The 16,434-nt window shown below is 34.7% G+C and overlaps 2 protein-coding genes across 2 annotated transcripts; one reads left to right on the forward strand and one right to left on the reverse strand.

Moving 5' to 3' along the window:
• The first annotated feature begins 3,573 nt into the window (after nucleotides 1-3,573).
• On the forward strand, nucleotides 3,574-8,128 carry LOC138321314 (piggyBac transposable element-derived protein 4-like). The gene is made up of 3 exons (XM_069264921.1): nucleotides 3,574-4,008; nucleotides 5,823-6,096; nucleotides 6,339-8,128. Exons 1-3 carry the CDS (start codon nucleotides 3,803-3,805, stop codon nucleotides 7,362-7,364), a joined length of 1,506 nt encoding a protein of 501 aa, XP_069121022.1. The 5' UTR covers nucleotides 3,574-3,802; the 3' UTR covers nucleotides 7,365-8,128.
• Nucleotides 8,129-10,423: 2,295 nt separating this feature from the next.
• LOC138322236 (paired box protein Pax-6-like) lies at nucleotides 10,424-15,042 on the reverse strand. The gene is made up of 4 exons (XM_069266280.1): nucleotides 14,730-15,042; nucleotides 11,532-11,795; nucleotides 11,059-11,255; nucleotides 10,424-10,510 (listed from the first exon to the last, which is right to left on the reverse strand). The coding sequence occupies exons 1-4, from the start codon at nucleotides 14,923-14,925 to the stop codon at nucleotides 10,424-10,426; spliced, it is 744 nt and encodes a 247-aa protein (XP_069122381.1). The 5' UTR covers nucleotides 14,926-15,042.
• Nucleotides 15,043-16,434: the final 1,392 nt, after the last annotated feature.

A 16,434-nucleotide genomic window follows, 5' to 3' on the forward strand; every position in this document is an offset into this window, starting at 1 on the left:
TGACCTATTGATTCTGTTAAGGCCTATTTCTATTATTGACCAAACAAGTAATGAACTTAAAACATGCATGACTGTTCATAGGCAACAAAAAAAAAAAAAAAAAAAAAAAATATTCTCTGCTTAATTTGAATGTCAATAAGCATGTACATGATTGTTGTTGAAGGTGATCATTTTAATTATTTATACTTTATACCAGTTACATACTTCAGACACTGTTTTGTTGGAAAACAAAGAAAATCAGCTTATAAAAATATTTAAACCAAATCTCAATAGGCACTTCATGAGTATATTATTGTTATGTTCCATAAACATGTGAACCTTGTGACATCACAAGCTATTTGTGACATTATTTATTTGTTCTTTATAAAGATAAACATTCTATAAAAATTCCTGAAGAGCCATAAAAAAAATTACGAAAGTAACTAGAGGAAGGTCATTGAGTTTTTTTTTATTTTTTTTAGATCCTAATTTTTTATTTTTTGTCCAAACAATATTTTCATTTTACATTAATCACATAATCATGAAATATGAGTACAGTTAACTTCGATGCACATCTTTTCACTCAATTAGTGCCATTCTTTCATTCTTCAGTATAATTTACATTGTTTGGGTTTTTAGGTCAGGATGACCTATAGTCATCATGTTTTGTCCGTCGCCGTCCGCCGTGTGTTAACTTTTCACATTTTGAACTTCTTCTCAAGTTCTACCAGTGCGATTTAGCTTAAACTTACATGAAACATCCTGACATGGTTGTTGTTAGTTTTTTTCTTCGAAATCCAAGATGGCTGCCACAGCCGCCGAAAACATTTTTGAACTTCTCTAAAGTTCTTACCATGCGATTTGGCAGATTTCTTGCATGAAATGATCCTGACATGGTCCCAACCAAGTGTTGTTATTTTTTGGGTCGATCCGAAATCCAAGATGGCCGCCACAGCCGCCATCTTGAAAACACAGTTTGAACTTTTTCTCAAGTTCTACCAATGCAATTTGGCAGATTCTTGCATGAAATGATCCTGACATGGTCCTGACAAAGTGTTGTTATTTTTCGGGTCGATCCGAAATCCAAGATGGCCGCCACAGCCGCCATCTTGAAAACACATTTTGAACTTCTTCTCAAGTTCTACCGGTGCGATTTGGCTAAAACTTGCATGAAATGATCCTGACATGGTCCCGACAAAGTATTGTTACATCTCTGGTTGATCCCAAATCGAAGATGGCTACCATGACACTATATAATTTCCTATATGTTAAGACCCTTGGGCCTCTTGGTTGATAGAGAGGGAGGGGGGAAATAAAATAAAGAACAAAAAATTGGGAAGGAAAGAAGTGATAATGTGATGAACTAGAAAGGAGAGATTGTGAAGAATAAGAAATTAAATGTAGATATATTCTTATATGAAAAATAATGAATAAACCAATGAAAACTTGAGTAAAAAAGAAAGAAAAAAGGAAAAAAAAAAAAGAAAAAGAAAAAGGAGGCAAGAGGTTAGATAGACATTTAATTTTGATAGTGACAATTGAATTAAAAATTACTGCTCAACATCCCAATCAAAAGCAAGCATGACACATGTATGTATGACAACAAATAAATATATATTCTATTTTAATAAAAGATATGTGCAACTGTTAGGGATTTGTGAGTTCTATTAGCTTTATCCATTTTTTTCCAATCTTTAGTAAATTTTAATAAAAGTTTTTTCTCCTTTTCCATAAGCTATATATCTTTGAACATTATAATAATCTTTAATACAGTTTAAAAAAAGTCATCACATTTAAAGAACCATGTAAACATCTTGTTTTATAAATATAGTGTTTGATAAAAAAAGAACAATTTTAATATCTATTCTTTGATATATCCTGTTATGATTAAGTTTTCCAAAAAGAATAGTTTTTTTATTACATGTAATTGCAAATAGTATAAATAGAATATCTAAAAGACTTTCAAAATTAGCTAAAAAGTTCTGAACTCCAGAGCATTCCCAAAATAGATGAGTGATTGTCTCCCTTTCTAAAGCACATCACAAACAGTGAGGATTATTAGAGAGACCAATTTTACAAAGATAAGTGTTAGTTGTTAGTATATAGTGGGAAATTTGGAACTGAAGCCACTGAAGTTTAGTATTATTGGTAGAGATGAAGGGTATATTGTATATATCTTTCCATGTTTCTTGATCAAAGTCAAAAGAGGTTCCCCATTTAGCTTGACCAGTTATTACAGTATTATTTTTGACAAGTGCTCTATAAAAATCTTGGACTCCACACTTGGAGTTTTTAATATATATATAATTGTCAGCATTGAAAAACTATTTGTCAGTCAAGATTCCTTTGTCCAACATTCCAGGGATAACAGGGCCCGGCACCATAAAACTAGATATGATTTTTCCATAGGCTTAATTAAAAAATTTGTCTGAGAAAGTTTTATAACGCCGGGCCCAAGTCTTGCTGGGGAAATCTGGTATCTGCCTCGAACTTGATTTCTTGATATTTAGGAGGCTGTCCGTCATCTGTGGAAAACTGTATGTTACAAGTGCTGCTGTTGATTTATGACAAAAGAGAATTACTTATATTCATTTCCTTAGAAAGTATTGTAGCCACGATCCCTCTGATTACAGTCATGCTGTGCTGCTCAGTTTGCATATACAGTCAGGATTGGTATTGACCGTATAACAAACAATAAATTTAGTGGCAATTTCACAATTGGGATACAAAAAGTCGGTGTTAACACTGATAAGTTACCTTTTCACTACACTGTATAATAATTCAGAGACTAAAAATGAAATGCATCATTTTATTTGTTTCAGGATAAAAAGAAGACATCTTCTGAGTGGAGGATCAACAACAAAAGAAAATGATTTTACAAGTACCAGGCTGAAAAGACCTCCTTAAGAAACAAACAGATGGTCTTTAAAACTTTTTCTGATGAGATAACCTTGAGCCATGTGATCTTAATTTTCAGCGAAAAACTCTTTTGACATGAAACAAATTCCCAAGAGGATAACAAGAGGATAAAATGTTTTTCACACTTAAAGAGATCGTAAAATGGCTTGGTATAACATCATTCGAGATCTGGATGCATATATTGTCTGTGGCGGTTTTCTCTGTGCTGTCCGTGTTGAAGTACGAAGAAATGGTGGACATGACATGGTGGGGAGCGTTTGCTCCACTCTTCATATGTGATGGACTGTGTGCTTACTTCTGTATCATAGTATTCATTAGGATGTATAGAGACTACGGTAACTTGAGACCTGCTGTAGTGCGACTTCTGTCCTCTCTTCTTTATGTGACACTTCTGTTTGTTTTCAAGATTCTTCTGAGTCAGAAACTTAGTAGGGTTAAAATCATATCAAATTCTGAAGTAATGGCACCACTTTTTATATTACTGCAAATTGTCATGATCAGGGCATGCCAAGTGCATTAAATCATTGTCATATATATAATGTTTTGTCTCGTGTTTGTTATGCGTATGTGAATAAAACAAAATCATTTACAATTTTGTACTTCAGACCTGGTCAATATCAGATTCTGAAAAAATACCATTTTTTTAACCATTTAACTGCCAACGGGCCGATTTGGGCCGATCATACCAGTCCCTGACTGCCAAAGGCCGATTTGGGCCGATCGTACATATGCCCTGACTGCCAAAGGCCGATTTAGGCCGATGGGGATACATTTATTTTACTATAAACACATATTTTAACCTAGAGATAGAAGACAAGACATAGATCATGTTTATTGATAAAATTTCATTTCCTGCAAAATAACGGTGTACTGACGCCATCGAAATGATGACGCCATTGACATTATGACGTCATGTATCATGACGTCAGACATTGACGGCGTGATGGCGTGGTTCCGCGTATTTCCCCCCGAAGAAAATCGAAGAAATGCAAGATTTCAAGAAAATCCAAGACTGATCAACATGCCTCCAAGGGATGCCAGGCCCATTATATACTTTTTGCTTTTATTTCCCGAATGCCTGATGAAGGAGATCGTTCGTCAAACAAACAGGTAAACAGGCAACATGATAAACAGTCTGCGTTAACAAGTGCGACGTGATTACACCTAGTACCAGTAATATTGATTTACAAAGTTGAATGGGAAAAGAATATATTTGATTATCAACCTTAGAACTATTATTTGTCATGCACTTTGTGAATGGATCTTTTTATAAGTTTTAATAAGAAAGTGCATTAGAAATGAATTTTTTTATCAAATGTTGTGAAGCATTTAGATATAACGGTAATCAGCAAAATATATAGCACAATAACATTGACAAAATTATACACTATACAGCCCATCACTTCAATGTCTGTGTATTATATGTTTTTTACTTAATATCACATAAAATAAGCACAGTCTTGTAAATAACATTCAAAGCTTTACGGTAAATCCAAAAAATCTTTCTTTCATTGTACCTTTCATAAATATAAATATCGTCCCACTCGTCCCTACCCTGTACCTATACTTCTGATATTACATGTATTTGATAGAACCGATCTACTGTATACATGTATTTGATAGCACCGATCTACTGTATACATGTATTTTATAATACCGATCTACTGTATACATGTATTTGATAATACCGATCTACTGTATAAATGTATTTGATAGTACCGATCTACTGTATACATGTATTTGGTAATACCGATCTACTGTATACGTGTATTTGACAATACCGATCTACTGTATACATGTATTTGACAATACCGATCTACTGTACCGATCTACTGTATACATGTATTATGACAATACCGATCTACTGTATACATGTATTTGATAGTACATGTATTTATTTGATAATACCGATCTACTGTATACGTGTATTTGACAATACCGATCTACTGTATACATATTTGACAATACCGTCTATTTTAAATTTATTTTTTTTTCCAATTTGAATACATTATGTCCATATCTTTAAAAATTACACCAAGCGCGGAGCGACTACCGGTATCGTTGTCCAGGGTAATGCGGTCCGAAACGCCATATTTGATCTAGTAACTGATTTGACCAAATGAATGACTGTTGACAGTTGTATGTTGACAGCGATAAGCGACGATGATCTTCAAAGTCACGACTTTTATTTATTGTATCAGCCCAATGCATGGTATTTGATAACTATGGGATTCCTTGAACAATCCTGAGGAAAGCCCCAGCGATGTTTATTACCGTTACAATGCTGAACACAGGATAATTCTATACACATTGTATGGATTGATCACAAATATAATTTTGAATCCGATACTGTCTATTCATACAGTACGCCGCCAACCGAGTCAATGACGAACATGTTTACCGACTGCCCTAGGATAGTCTTGACAAATACCGATCTACATTGAGTACATACGCATGTATTTGATAATACCGATCTACTGTATACATGTATTTGAAAATACCGATCTACTGTATACATGTATTTGATAATACCGATCTACTGTATACATGTATATGATCATACCGATCTACTGTATACATGTATTTGACAATACCGATCTACTGTATACATGTATTTGATAATATCGATCTACTCTATACGTGTATTTGATAATATCGATCTACTCTATACGTGTATTTGATAATATCGATCTACTCTATACGTGTATTTGATAATATCGATCTACTCTATACGTGTATTTGATAATATCGATCTACTCTATACGTGTATTTGATAATATCGATCTAATCTATACGTGTATTTGATAACACCGGTATACTCTATATACATGTAGCATGCAGTACATATATTTTAAAAACGTAATCTATTCCTTGATTGCAGTTTTATTGTCATTTACATGTATCTGTATTTATTACTTTGGCAGATATGCGAGGAATTATCTGCGAACGACAGAAAATTTAGGCAGGTTCGCACGAGCGCATAGATGGAAACCATTGACAGTACAGACGTTCAAATCCTTTTTGGCCATATTTTTTAACATGGGAATTGTTAGAAAGACCTCCATAGAAGAGTATTGGAATTCGATGTTACCGAGCCAACTTTCATCCTGGTTTAAGACAGTTTCTTCTAGGAATACATTCCAAAACATCTTAAAGTTCCTGCACGTGGCTGATTATCGGAGATTGGCAGACAGACAGGTGTGTGTTATTGAGTGATATAGCTTAGGCCCAGACTTATGTTTTTTATATAAAATATGAAATGTGAGCATTCATTAAATAACAGAGACTAAAAGCCTGTCATACTTCCTTCTATGAAATTGTAAAGCTAATTTGTCGTCCCTGAATTTTGTAATACGATACAGTAAAAGACTTATCAAAATTGTACGATGTATACAGTTTTTCATGTGACATGTTTATTAGAATGTTTCATTATTTTGCAGCATCCAGCTTATGATCCAGCTGCACGCTTCAAACCACTGCTGACCTTCATTAACAGAATGTTTCAAAGGTTTTTGATACCCAATCAGGAGCTATGTGTCGACGAGACGCTAGTGTCTGCAAGAGGTCATAGTATAATGCGTCAGTATATTCCAACCAAGGCAGCCAAATTCGGTATCAAGTTCTGGATGCTGTGTGAAGCGGCAACTGGATACGTCATCCGGATGATGATTTACAGAGGGCGACAATTTGATCCAACACCAAGAGGAGAGTTGCAGGGAACTCATGTAGTGGAAACTCTCTTGAGAGAAACCTCCCTATTTAACAAAGGCTACCATGTTTTCTGTGATAGCTATTTCACTTCTCTTAATCTTGCATCACGTCTTTTAACACGCAATACCTATGTAACGGGAACACTGAGAAAAAATCGCCCAATGCCGCGTACCATTCAGCAGGCAGACCCCCAGGCTGGCACTGCCATTTACATGCGCCAGAGAGATGTTCTTTGTGTAGCATACAAAGACGAGGTGGGTAAAAAACCAGTGCGTATGTTGAGCACTTTACTTCCTGCTCAGGACCTCCAGACAGGACGCCCAAACATCATTCACCAATATAATAGGTACATGGGAGCTGTCGATTCGTCTGACGCTGTGATGAGCGCTTATAGCTGCGTTCGACGCAATAAAAAGGTTTGGAAGAAAGTAATATTGCATCTGTTTCATCGAATCATGATGAATGCCTATATTTTATACAAGAACAACACGACGGATAGAGTGGTTTCAAGACTTAAGTTTATTCAGATGGTGATAGAAGATTTAGCTGGAGTTCAGCCCGACGCACAAGTAGCAAGACCGAGACCGAGGAGATGTCATGTAGACTTCCTCCCGCAACGGAAGGAAAAAGACTGTTGCGTATGCTCTAGCCGTGCTCGCGGAGGAATCAGGCGCCGAAGCCGAACTGCATGTACGCTATGCAGGAGAGGATTGCATAGAGAATGTATTCGATTACACCACTGCATAGAAATGTAGATTTAAAACTACAACATCAACTGAAATACAAGAATTATGTATATAGGCCTGTGTTGTGTAAACTTTGTTTTGAAAATACACGGGATTTCACTCAAAAACCTATAGTTATTTTAGAAGTTAATAAATATATCATTTTATGTAGGTCAAATTGACTTACGGTTGATCTTGAGAAAAAAAACTTCTCTTTGTGTTGTTAATTAGTCAATATAGCACAGTGGTGTGTATATATACAATATAACTCAACTTTGATGGATTCATCATTTTTCATACGTCATAAACTCGCCTTTGTAATATTTAAAAACAGAAACATATGAAATGAGTAAGTATGATATAAAAAGTATTAGTACATCAATACAACGTATACAAATTTATTCATATTTTCTTTCTTCTAATAATCATGAAGGCGAGGGTCTGTATCAGTGTATATGCATTAGGCCTAATCTCCAGAAGAAACAACGCAAAAATGAAATGACGTCATAATTGTCGTAACGTCATAATTGGCAGATCAGCTATTTGACAGTTCGAATTTGGCGACGTCAAAAACTTGGCAGTCTAAGGGTTAATCCGACATTGTATTCTTTGTATTCTTCCTCATTGATTGTTTATATCATGTCTCTTAGCAAATGACGTCATGAATTATTACGTCATAATACGTCTTCAATAAACAGTCTGAAGAGCTCCCTTGAATGGGGCGAAAGCGCTCACTAGTCAGTCGTTATTGTTTTTATTTCTTATATATATATCTCTTACTAGAGATATGAACTCCTTTCTATTTTGACGGTCCACTGTAATAACCAGACATAGCCATGGTATGGTCTTTTGAATGGTTACTAAGATGCACAGGCATTTGGCAACTTTGACATTACCATATTGATACGTAGTGTGTTAATAGGCGTCGTGTAATTCATGCGACACAGTTTGAAAAAACGTCACAATTTTTTATAATGTCAAACCAATTCTTTGTTTTAACAGTGTGCAAGCAAACTTGGAGGTGACCGAAATCAGCCACAACGCACAACACTGATTTTGATTGGCTTGTCTCAAAGCCACTGTTAGTTCACCATTGGTCGGCATATTTCTGTAGGTAGATACAACTAAGGTACCCAACTTACGTTATAGATAATATAGCGCTTTAGTACATAACCCCGTGTAAGTTTGGTCTTTTGTGGAAATCAAGTACACTAGAATAGCCCAGTGATATTTTATATGTTACGAAATATGCATTAACAAAAGTGTGCATTGGGGTAATTTGTAGTAATTCCCAAAAATGGTTGACTGTAGCAAGAAACGAGTTGCTATAGTAGCTGCGGTGATAATAGTTTTAGCTGCTATAATAGCACCAATAGCCTATTTCGTAACGAGAGAGGATAAACGCCCGGCCGTTGGAACACCTGCCGTAGTCATTCCTACAGGGAGTGAACCCCGCCGACTTCCACAAAGGATAAACTGTATTCCTGAAAGTGGTGGAAATGTTGTACAGATAACAAAGGATTTGTGTGAAAATAGAAACTGTGAATTTATCCCTTCGTCAGAGACGTTGGACGTTGGACGCCGCTTGTGTATTTCCGGAAAGGAAGGAGTCTGGGTTTTCTGTTGATGGGAATGAAGTACCAACTGATATGGGATGGAAGGTATATCTCAAGCAGAAAGGATCGTCTGTATTTAACAGCACACCATTCAAAATGCCATACTTCGAGGTTCAAATGCCAGATGAACATCTCATACGATTTAAGGTAAATTTTATAACATTATGCATTTATGTTTTTTTTATTTGTCTTGAAATACTTCACTCTGATTAAGTTTATATTTGTCACTGTGGTAGTAAGAACAATCCAATTAAGTTTTCGATACTTAAGTTCCCTAACGTTTTCGAACACACGTTGCAATACTCCGATAACATTGTATTAAGTGAATTTACTCAATTTACAACTTATCCGTATAATATTAAAGATTCTTTCTGCAGATAGCTCAACATTTTCTAATAACTGTGAGTTTTGGAAATACGAGTTCAAAGCATAGTTTAAAATGAAATCATGTGTTGATGAATTTTAAGCTAGTGTCAATCCAATATACCTATTTGAAATGGCGACTTTACCAAAATATTGCTGCTTTTACCAAACACGCGATATACCAAAGCAATATCTTCTAATTTGTGTTTTACTTTGTCTTTTTCGTGTATGAACCGTTTTAAATCCTTGGAAAAAGAGAGTATATTTAGAGGATATGGGTTACATATACTGTAATTCTTAACAAATATGATGGGATTAGCATGTTGGACTGCACAGAAACAATGATTTTTTTACCACAATTCTTAAACGACGTGTTATAGGAGGGAGGGCAGTTGTAGTTTACCTCTGTAAGACAATCTGTACTGAGGTATGGGCCATCTATTTCTTGTTATGTATACTTGCTCATTTGTTCGAAAAAATAAGTCATTGCTATAAATTACCAAGAGCTGGCAGATCAAAGCGCAGGCTATCGTTTTTACTCGTAAATCATCTATGCACTTTAATTTCACTAAGGAGACCTAGCTGCAAAATAAGTATCGTCGGTAGAAATGCGGTTTTACTATCTTCGGTTGCAATGCGGTTTAATTGAAAGTAGCTTGGAAGTAGGTACGATAACAAGTCACTATTTACAAAACATTTCTGATTTAAGCGTTATCAGTGTCTCTATGTCAGTGATCTATGAATCACCATCATGGCATCTTAACAAACATTTTACGACATTAGATTTAACGACTGCAATCGGATATATCGTGTTTCCAATGTAATTAGAATTTTGTAACGTTGTGTAAAATGACATTGAATTGTCATAACCGCATCTGTTGTCCAATTTAACATAATATTCTTATCTTAGAATTGGAAATGAGTATTTAATAATCCTATTATCATATATGCTACCGTCTCATTTCAAATCATTTTACATTTTTACAAAGTACATATCGCTGTTTAAATTACTTTCGTTAGATTTTTATTAATCCCAGTCTGCACACATGGTTTGATGGCCACTACATTTGAATTTCTCGATCGTATGAATGTATCATATGATCAGTTATGTTAGTTATTAAAGAAGGAACAGGTGCTCGCCCTGCGATGGTATCGTCCATCGTGGATATTGATTTCAAATTGTCCATGTAGTTCAAACTACGCCGTTCATATACAAATATTATCATGACAGTTTAGTGTGCAATATAGTACTAAACAACTAACAATATACATCTGTATATCTGGTCTAGCTGGCAATCGACTCACATATCTAAATTTATCTTATGTTTTTATTGACTTCCAATTGATTTAAAGGCCACTAAAGGGCATCTAATAGATCGGTGAACATTTAAATCTGTTTGAGCACTTATCACCATTTAGCTTCTAATTTTCGCTCTTAAATGATACGATAGCTTCAATGATATTATACTGTGCAAAATTGAAAACGTCAAAAAAAAACGAAGAAATATCTTATTTGCTGACAGTGAGTTTTTTTCACTTTATAACGATACGTTCTGCAAGAGTACTTCAGAATACTGAACATTTGTCTGTCGTAAGAACCTTTATTGTTTTCGCAAAAAAAAGTAAATATTTCCCCTTCAATTAACAATGAAAATTTCTTCACAATTTTGAAAAGATTTTGTTCTTGTCCAAAACCCTTTTAAATAAACATATTTGTTATGTTTGAAATAATTGCGTTTGTATACCTGTACTCGAGCCTCAGAAAGTCCTGTTTTCTTGGCCAGATCCTCACGCGTCGTGACCCCTGGATAGTGCGTCTTCTGAAATTCTCGTTCTAGAACGTCCAATTGTTCTGAAGAAAAGGTCGTCCGGTTACGTCTCAATTTCTGTGGCTGAGAGGAGTCATTGGGGTCGTCTCCATGATCAGATGAATTATCTTCAACTGCAAAATAAAGTAAAATGGTTTGTTTTCAAAATAAAGCACAGTGCCAGTGGTTATTTCTGAGGTTATTATTTTCAGTATTTTGTTTTCAAAAGCGATAATTTGATATAGTTCAATTTACATTTAACTTACTATTTTTAAGATTTGTTTTGGCGATTTGTCTACATCCCGCGAAAATACAAAAGAAATATATATATATACAATCCTCGCGAAAATTTTCGGATGAATGGACAAAAAAAAGCTGTTGGTATGCTTATTTTCAGTAGCATAGCTTACCATCGATATCGGGATCTTCTTTTTCTGTATTGTGGTCACTTGTTTCCACTTCCGATGGCGTTTGTATAACAGGAACTCGTGAATGAGTATCCCTGGCATCAACCGGGTGAGTAGGTATTCCACCCCACATCGGAGGATACGGAATCGGATATAAAGATCTGCTGACGAACCGTGCATATTCCATTGCAGCTCGTTCCGCCGCTCTGTTACGTAATATCCGGTTGATGGAGCTGACACTAGGAAGGTTACACTGAGTACATATGCCTATATTAAGACAAAAATAAAAGATCTGAAAAACCCTACTAAACCATAACGATGCTTCACCGCCGACAAAGCATAAACGATACCCCTCATTTGAATAATGTTTGTTTGTTTGTTTGATTAATTAACGTCCTATTAACAGCTATGGTCATGTAAGGACGGCCTCCCATGTATGCTGTGTGTTGCGTGTATGTTGTGCGAGGTGCGTGTTTTGGGAGACTGCGGTATATTCATGTATTGTCTTCTTGTATAGTGGAACTTTTGCCCTTTTTATAGTGCTATATCACTGAAGCATGCCGCCGAAGACACCAAGCAACACACCCCACCCGGTCACATTATACTGACAACGGGCGAACCAGTCGTCCCACTCCCTGTATGCTGAGCGCTAAGCAGGAGCAGAAACTACCACTTTTATAGACTTTGGTGTGTCTCGGCCAGGGGACAGAACCCAGAGCCTTCCTCACAGGGGCGAACGCTCAACAGAAGGCCAAAAGTGAGCCGGTGCCAAGGGAGGCATTAGGAAGGATAAAGTCAGTGAGGAAGAAGAGAAAAGATAAGATCCTAAATTTAGTCGCCTTTTACGATCATGCAATAGGGGCAGCAGGTACAATTCTTACGCCCTACCTACACGATACCCCTCATTTGAATAATAATTCTAATCTACACAAAAACGCATATGAAATAATTTGTTTTGCATTTGGTTCGTGCGCAATCAGTACTTGATTCCATATATGGCATAGTGCCATGAAATTTTGTCAGAACACAAATTGTCAATGGCGGTAATGGTATGAATAAAGTAACTTTTGTAACTAAATAAAAATACTGCTCCTTATTTTGATAGAGAAAAAATATAATTTGTCGTTGGTGGAGCATCTTTAAGGAAATAAAGTCAGCTAGGGCGAGCGAAGATCCCTTTAACCATCATGCAATGGCAGTGTTATGCAAACGTTATTGAAATCATATTATTGACTGACGACTTTACCTGTTCTTATTGCATGTCTATCTGTATGACCCATGTCTATCTGTATGACCCATGTCTATCTGTATGACCCATGTCTATCTGTATGACCCATGTCTATCTGTATGACCCATGTCTATCTGTATGACCCATGTCTATCTGTATGACCCATGTCTATCTGTATGACCCATGTCTATCTGTATGACCCACCAATCATATTTACACTATGATCAAACATTATATTATTTTAATGCAGAAGCTTTTACTTTGATATGGTGTAACAGTTGTTTATTTTTGCTGTGCGTCATATTATTAACCGGTGCTCTATTATTTTGAGGATCATTTAGGTACCGCTTATTTAACAAAAACATATGCATAAGACATCATTCTACAGCAGTCTAGTATTCTTAAGTGATGTTTAGAGAAAAAAGGAAACAAATGCGACGAAATGGCAGAACACACGGTTGTAAAGCTTAAGTTTGTTGATAAATGATGAAAAAACACCTTCAAATTTAATATCTAAAATGAAACTTTTTGTAACAATTATGAACATACATGTATAATAATACTGTTAAATGTGCTTAGATTGAACTGCATTTATTTGCTGAAATAATGAAAATACTACTTTGTAATGAATGCCAACAATATAGTGTTGAAGACGAAAAAATGGGAAAATATTACAAAGCCCTTGAATGCTTAAAAATTCTTAGATACCAAACTAATGAGGTTTTATTTTGTGATTATATGAAACAGTAATTACTGTTTAAAGGGTAAGTAACTACTAGCAAATGCGTATGAAAAACGTGACTACCATCTCTTCGACAACTGTGCCATCGACGCGGGCCTTAAAAGGCCTCATTATCCATTTGTACCCATTTGTATCACAAAGATCTCTATCCCGATTAACCGATATCATCTACACAGACACCAACAAAAATACATGCTTTTAAATCGATCAATTACTACATCGGGTAGGATATAACACAGTAGAATTAAAAAGCGGAAATAGTTTAAATTTACTGCACATTTCTCGCCTTGTACTCCTATTTATCAGAAAAGATCTCCAGAAAGAAGCAAAAGGGTTTTGCTTGTCACTTCAAACTACAGCCATTAAGCCGACATGCGGAAGTGATTTTACTATCCATTTAGCAGAAAGACATTATGATAAATTTAATGTTTAATATCATTGATGATATCTTAAAATTTCTATTATATTCAGAAAAGATTAATTTTCGATTATGAACACATTGTATTGTATTAACAACACGAGGAAGTTATTGAGATCTCGCCACATCTGGACGAGTGAAACAGAACTTGTGAATGTTTTTTAACGTTATCTTTTTATTAACTAATTGAGTTTAAGATGCGGAAACTATTAATAGCATGTCGGCGATATAACAACCTTTCAATATCAAAACATAAGGCATGTTTCTCTTTATGGCGATGTCGTTTTTGCAGTAAATTTCACCTTAGACGTAATAGACTGCATAAATGTAATAAATGTGGAACTAACTAGAAGGAAGTTAATTTCTATAACATTTGTGGAGTTTATGAACGAGTTTGTGTTAGAATTTCATTGATTTCCATTAGACCTCCAAGAACGATATGCCGACAGAATTGTAGCTATAATCTATGTTTCAATCACCGACTGCGAATATCCTGCGATAATATTATAAAATTTATAAATTCTCAGTGTTATATTCAGGAAAAAAGTCTATCGCGAAAATCTAATACTAAATATGTTGATTAATTTGAAGTTAGGGAAAGATCGATAATCATATTTTCAACATAGCTCTAAACTAATATACTTCACATTCAATACAGTGTGGATACGAAAACCACACAGCAAAAGAAAAAAAAAAACAAAAAAACATGAAATAAATAAATAGATATATGAAAGGTAATGCATGCTAAAATTGTTTTAATAATTTTGTTTAAATGTAATTTTTTATATAAATCAAAATGGCCAACATTCTTACCTGAAGCTAAAAGCTTGTCTCTAATCTCCCAGGCAAATATGGTCGGATTCTCCTGTTTATATTGTTCAATCTTGGAGACGACGCTAGGGGTCGCTACTTTTGGTTTGCTGCCGCCAATGGTCGACGGTCGACGTAGGTTTAGCATCGGGTCACAATATGGAGCTAAAACAAGCGCCAGATAAATTGGTTGTAACATGTGTGAATATTATATATACAGAACTAACGAAATTAGTGATTTTAGTTTATAGTGTTTTGATAGTTTAGAATTAAACAACATAATCGCTCATCAATACATTTATTTTATTTTGGGAATATTTCGGTAACAAACGATTATTTTGAAATGATCTATAATTATGGATTTATACACGTTAAAGATTCTATACTTTCAATTCTTATGTGTCAAAAACAACAACAGAAAAATCGTAATTTTCTACAGTAACAAATGTTACTATTTACACCTTTACTATCATTGAAAAAATTGAGCTTCTTCTTTGAAAGTAAAATTATTTAAAATAATTAATTGTATCTCCAAATAATCCATGGCACCTATTCGTTATATGGAATGAGATACTAATTTCTCAGACAACAAAAGTTAAAAAGAAATATGTATTAATTACACATATATGCACACGAATAAACACAAATCATTGGCTATATGATGAATGTTCTTCATGCTCTGTCGGCGTTGGAGCAGCATCAAAACACATTGTAACTACTCCTTACTGATATGATGAAATGAATGCATGTTGAATTATATTCTATTCTGTTATTTTGTTTGTGTAACTTTTGAAAGTGATACTACATCGCGTGCGTAGTTAATCTTGTTTCAGGTATTTTCCCTTTAAAATCCAAACAGCAGGTTCTTATAATTCCGGGCGATTGTCTTTATTATAATGTCGAATGCTTTTCAATCCGCCATGGATATCAGTTTGATTTCCTTTATCATCCGAATTAATGTATATATTAAATATATAACAGAAAAATTCAAGCCTTTTATACTTTTTGTCAAAGATTATTTAATTTCTGATACGACTATAGAAAAAAATGACCATTTTACCAAAGGCATATTTTAAATCTTTGTATTATCCTACACAATGGTCATAGAGGATACCCGAACACAATCGCAGTTAGACTTTTCACATACATTGTATCAAGGTATAAGGCAAACCGAGAAACTATCTGTTTTAACTAGGCTCGCATGAGAATATAAATGAAGATGGATGAATAGAAACATTATATTCTGTAATATCACAGGTTATATATAATTTTATTGCCGAAATGCAATGATTCAGTATAACGACTACAAAAATGCTAAATAAAAATGTTCCATAATAAATATTTATAGCATCTTTTTATAAGAGTTTTATTTAAACAATGATATAATTTATCAAGATCATTTAACAACAATTGAGTAATATAGTTGATTAATTTTACAAATGAGGTCGACCAGATGTGAATGGAGGCCTTTGCGTGCCCGTTAAAAGTTACGCGACACTGCGAAATCAAACGTTCCCAAGTCATTGATTCCGTGAAAACGTTGCCACATGTAGAGGGGATTAGATATCATGTTAGCAAATTAATGTCACAGATTGTCGTAACTTAAGTAAGTGCCATTAAATAAAATAACAGTTTGAAGCGTTTTTATGTCAAAACTAACAAATCATGTTTATGTTATTGTTAAATCTGTTACTCCGGCACGTGCGAA

Source organism: Argopecten irradians, chromosome 4 (assembly GCF_041381155.1).
Source record: "Argopecten irradians isolate NY chromosome 4, Ai_NY, whole genome shotgun sequence".
NCBI lineage: Eukaryota > Metazoa > Mollusca > Bivalvia > Pectinida > Pectinidae > Argopecten > Argopecten irradians.